This window comes from Poecilia formosa, unplaced genomic scaffold, assembly GCF_000485575.1.
Source record: "Poecilia formosa unplaced genomic scaffold, Poecilia_formosa-5.1.2 Scaffold131, whole genome shotgun sequence".
NCBI classification, from domain to species: Eukaryota; Metazoa; Chordata; class Actinopteri; order Cyprinodontiformes; family Poeciliidae; genus Poecilia; species Poecilia formosa.
The window spans coordinates 1571456-1576997 of record NW_006800070.1 but is presented as its reverse complement, the minus strand read 5'-3'; the positions used below and the strand labels follow the sequence as shown (position 1 = coordinate 1576997).

General features: G+C 43.2%; 1 protein-coding gene across 15 annotated transcripts in view; it reads right to left on the bottom strand.

Annotated features, from left to right (window-relative positions):
* smoc1 (SPARC related modular calcium binding 1) overlaps window positions 1–3277 on the bottom strand; it is a 67814-nt gene extending 64537 nt beyond the window's left edge. For 7 of the 15 annotated variants that reach the window (XM_016676267.1, XM_007561916.2, XM_007561914.2 and 4 more), the window contains exon 1: window positions 2871–3276. In XM_016676267.1, coding sequence (XP_016531753.1) covers window positions 2871–2972 — 102 coding nt within the window. In that variant the 5' untranslated portion in view covers window positions 2973–3276. Of the gene's footprint in view, window positions 1–2870 lie in introns of all 15 variants that reach the window. The other 8 variants (XM_016676270.1, XM_016676273.1, XM_007561917.2 and 5 more) reach the window with 2 other exon arrangements.
* Window positions 3278–5542: the final 2265 nt, after the last annotated feature.

Sequence of the window (5542 nt, the reverse complement as noted above, 5' to 3'; positions counted from 1 at the left end):
CTGAACAGGCAGAGTGCCTTATACCACGTAGTAATTACCACTACTAGCTGCTGAAGTACTATAGACTCAGTTTCTCCATGTTCTTGAACCTCCAGGTTAAAAGTCTCCACTTTGTGGATGCTGGTGGTCAGTGAGCTGCAAGAGGACGAAATGGATGCAGAGTTCATGTGTTGGGAGGTGATTCCTACCATTCCTGGCTGGAACTTGTACAAAGTGACACCAAACAGACGTACAGCAACTCGCTTTTTACTGCGTTTCTCTTTGTTGTTGTCGAACTGACTGCAGTGTGGTTTGGAGAAGTTTGCCTAAAACCAGGCACAAAAGAATCTTTCCTCCTGAAGTGGACGACATGAAAGTTCAGCTCATCAGAAGAAGAGCTGGTCAGGTTGTCAGTCGCGTGAGATTTGGGGTGAAACCTTCCAAGTGAATTCCAAAACGGAAAACCCCAAAGGCAACCAAACCTTTTTTGGGGTTTTTTTTTGCACCTGAGTCAACTATAACCCCCCCTCCCTGCTTGGACTATTTTCACCAGGAGGAAAACGACGGATAGAGACAGCACAAAATCCGCTGCGCCTCCGTCCCCACAGACCTCACCACGTTTTGTATTCGAGAAGGTTTCAAAGACATTGTGAAACGGTTCCCGTATGTGAGAGGGCATTACATATTCCCCCCCCGCCGTGAGTCATCTTTCCCCCCCGTTATTACGCCACACACACACACACACACACACATACGCACAGCCGCAAATATCACGGCACATCAGCAAACCGAAACAATACCGGTCCTCTCCAGTTCGCATTGCTCATTTCCCCTCTTCGCCTTCAGCGGTGCCACGGGTATTTGGAAAGGAACTAAAGAACACAAGAAGTGGTGGTGGGGGGGAACAAGCAGAGCAGTGTGTGGGAGGAGAAGGGAGAGAGGGAGGGGGGTGGAATAAACGGGACCAGGAGACACAACAGTGACAAAGATCTGTCTGAGAACAGGAGGAGGGAACGGGAGCAGGGATGCTGTGGGAAGTAAGGAAATATCTGGACAAACTATGCTTTGGTTTTCCCTGACTGCACTGACATGTAGGCTTTAAAACCACGTATATAAAACACAGAAAAGAGAAGTCTTTCCTGGGTTTGAGCTGCTCATAATCCACCTGGTTGGAGACCGATCAGGTCTGGGGTTGCTGTTTCTCATTACTCACTTAGATGGATTACACCACTTTTGGAGCAAGCCTCAGGATTAAAGCCAACTGCGGGACAGCGGTGCAGTATTTAGTCCTGCTCTCTTTCCAAAATAACATTTAAATAACACACACACACAAAAAACGCTTGTGAGTCGAACAGGTTCAGAAAAACTGAAGCAAAAAAGAGAAGAAAAAAAAATCAAATCCTCTAAAGTGCATCTGGATCCTAGAGTGATTTTTTTTTTCTTCTTCTTTTTGTACCTGACAAGGCCATCAGCGTTTGTCTGAACCTCGCAAAAATGTTATGACTGAAGTTGGACAGACCTTGGATTTATTGCCAGGTGCCAATTCTATGATTCTATAGACAGTCGCAAAAATCTCTAGATTACAAAAGCAACTAAAACACTGCTGGCTCCTGGCTAGATGATTGCAAATGGATAATGCATCATCTAGCCAAAAGAAAGAAAAAGAAATACAGTAAAATACAACCATTTATCGGTAGTCAATGTAGTAAGAGTCTTAAAATAAAGTTACTTAGTGCAGAAACGATGTAGAGGAAACTCATTTTATACATTATATGTAACAAATGTAAACATGTTGATTCATCTGCTTTGGCCCAGATGAAACTGAGGTGGGTCGCCTTGGCAACGAGCACCCCATCGACGAGAAACAGGATGAATCTGTGATGCTGTGGGCTTCTTTCTACTTCAGTCTGGTTGCTACAAAGTTTTTTAACTCGATGCAATAAACCATCTAAATGTTTGACCAGGCGATGGCAACTTGATGCCTGGATGGATCATTTTATAAACTGAATTAAGTTTGTTTTATTCCTGGGACTGAACTGGAATGAAGCAGACAGTCACAGTCGGTTTTTGGTCCTCCAGGGTTTTATTTCCCCCAACATCCGGAGCTGCTGCTGCATGTTTTCCATTTCCTGCCTGATTACTCTGAATAAATGCCACTAGAGCCACAAACTCTTACAAAATAAAAATAAATAATAATTAGATTCTACATGCTTCTGTCGTAAAGTGTAGTGGGGAGACATTTATTGTAAATTAGCACTGTGAATTGAAGTGAATTTAGAGGGTTTGGGAAGATTGTTAGAGTGGACCTCACTCTGTTACGATCCAAAGAGGGGGTTTTATTTTTTAATAGAAATAAGGCGGATTCTATCCGTAATGAGTTTTTCTACTCTGCTAAATCAGAAGGAAGATGGTTAATCAGACACAAAATTGATCAATAATAATTGGAAAACCAGTGGGGTGAGCTGAAGTGCCTAGAGAGATTCATCTGTTTGGTTAAGCTTGTAAAATGTTACCGGAGAAGACAGGAAATGTTTTTATGTTAACAGAGATTTGATTGAAAACTATTACTGGTTTGTTTGTTTTGCCTGGTGAATAAACATAAAGTGAAAAAAATGGGGGATTTCGACTAGTTTCTTGCAAAAAACAACAATAAAAGTTTCATTTACTGTAAGGCGTTTGTACACATTATTAGCAAGGGAATCAATTATTTATCTGCTTTGTAAAAAAAAAAGAGTTCTCAATTAATCCGCAAGTAAAAAAGAAAAAAAAACATGACCATTTAAAACAGATACTAGATTCAATAAACAATTTTACGCGCGGGCGGCTCTGTGTGTGAAGTTTTTTTTCTGAAAGAGTGCAGAGTGTGCAGAGACACGCGTGGGTCCACTCACCCGCGATCCGGGCTTCTGTGCAGAGACTTGAGGCAGGTAGCAGAGGAGCAACGGGGCCAAAAAGCAAGAAAAAGTGAAGACAACAGCGCTTGGCAAAAGCATGACGGAGAGCTGGTGGCGCACCGAGAAGCGCGCAGTATCTCCAATCCGGGAAGAAAAAAAAAACCCACAAATCTAAGACGTTATTATTAATTTGAGATCCCAAAAACACATATGTATGTAGAAATATCTTCACTCTTTTCTTCTTGTAATAACTTCCTTGCTTTGTCTGTCCAATAGCTATTCACATAGTGCCGTGCACAGGAGCGGACATCATGACCGGCCGGAGACCGCGGCGGGAGGCTTCATCCACTGCGGGAGGATCAGCTGTTCATCGCGGTTTCCACAGGTTCAGTGTCGCTGCACTTTCATTTAAAAGCCAGGCTGAAGGCTGCGTCGCTGACTGACGCTCTGCCGGAGCCAATGGCGGCGCCGCCTGGTGGCGAAGCCGCGCCCATATTGAGAATAGAAAAAAAAAAGAAGAAGCTGCTGCCCAGGATCTGGTTGAGTCAAGAGAAGCTGCCAGCTGCAGAGACCCCTCAGTGTATTATCATCCGTCTTTGAGAGCAGAGACAATGGCCGAGCGACTGTGAGGTTAAACTTTGGGCTCTCATCCCCTTTCAGGGACGTATAATGCTCTATAATAGGCCAGTATCCTGCTGCTGTGACATTTAGCCTCTGTACTTGGGTTACAATGGGAAACATCTATTGAATAAAGTCAATAGCTGTCACACACAGCCCGGGGGGTCAGCCTGTGTTTGAAGATCTGCCGCTGCCGACTGGTCAGAAATGTGCTTTTTAATTCATGATTTAGTTTCATAGTTGTCGTTAAACCAGTTTCAGCATCCAGTGTGAAGGTTTTTTTTCTTTATTTAAGCATTTCATTTTTGTATTTTTCATTTGATTTGTTGACAGCAAGCTTTGGTGTTGAAGGAAATAATTTCCCTTTTTTTTCCAACATAAGCTGGTTTTGTTCAGTCATTCTTTGGTTTTGGGGAAAGTTGATCAGCTTATCAGGTTTCTTTCAACTTATAGCAGATATAGGAAGTCTGTTTTAAGTTTTTGTGATGTAACATCAACCTATGAAATAATTACCTGCTTCTTTATAAATTATCTTAAATATCCATGATGGAGGTTTAATGGTTGTTTGATGGCAATCGAAGCCACCCTTTGGTTTTGGTCTCAGGGTAGCCACTAGTTTTCGCCTCTGGGAGGATGAACAGATGATTAAGTTAGCATATGATAGCAGCAGTTTTGTGAAACTGGTTAACAATTTAGCTACAATTTTTGTAGTTAAGTTATCAGTTAACTTCAGTTGTTAAAAAAATGTTATATATATCAAATATGACTTGAAAGAAATTCAACTTTGTAATTTAGCATCTTGAAATTGGGTCTTTGTCACTTTAAAAAACACCGGCGCTTTCTGAAACTCCACTTTCAGGAAGTCACTGCAGCATCGCTCCTCTACTAACCCTTTAGCAACTTTTTTACCCGTGTTTCAAAGAAGTGGCTTGTATGATGAGCTCAGCAGATGCATAGTTTCACCAGGTGTTTGCTAATTGCTGCTGGCTAGTCTGAAGGAGTCGAGTAATCGCGGGGAGGGTACCCCGCGATTACAGGGTACCCTCCCCCCCGTAATCGCGGCGGGGAGGGTACCTCTGTGAGGCAGAAACTCCGCTTGTAAATTGAAAGGGGGAGTTTTGTCCTTGAAGGCGGAGCTAAGTCCACCCAGGCATTTTGCACAGTGGAGTGGTTGCCATGGCAATTAAAGGAATTCTCAAACATGCATAAAAGAATCAAAGCATTACTCCAGGTGTGTTTTGACGAGGCACATGAAATTTGAAAAAATCAATTTTACAAATGCTTTCCCTTTAACTGAAACTCACTTTAAAAATCCTTCGCCGTCCCTTTAACTGCTTGAGTTACTGCTCTCTATGTGAACTGTTTACATGTAACATGGTCCAACTATAAACCTTGAAGCACACTTTTCTTCTCAGTACAGGACTATAATTTACTAAGTAATAAATATATATTTTAAAATCCAGCGATGTTGCTGTCATATTTTCCCCAACTAGTGATTTTGTTATTGCCCTGACTGACACGTGCGCTAACTGTGGCCTTTTAAAAGTGAAGCCACATCGCAGCCATCCAAACAAACCAAGCCAGTTCTGGCTGCCACATTCTCTCTTTCTCTCTCTCTCTCTCTCCCCCCCCCCTACTGAGAAGGAGAGAGCATGTTACAGGGAGACGTGGTGCAGGTGTCCAGCTCTACTCCAACAACCTCTCACTTCTTCCAGGCTTTTAAGAGCTGAAAAGGCCCATCCGGCTCCCCACTCCCCCTCCTCCTCCCAGTCCTTGTCCCTATAGATATTTTTAATTGTTGGTTTTGACAGTTCAACGGCCCTTTGAGTGCCTCACTGAAGAGCCTTGTAATCGGAGCAATTGAACTGCTGGAGCTGGCACAATTAGGGTCACCGCTGATGATTCCCGGCTAAATGAAGGGAGGCTTCCTCGGAACGGATCGGCGACAGGAAGGGGAGGCCGGTGGGGCGGTCATATTTGGAGAGAGAACAAAAGAGGGAAGGAATGAATTCGATACTGTGAATTCTTCTTATCGGAGCAGTGTGTGTGTG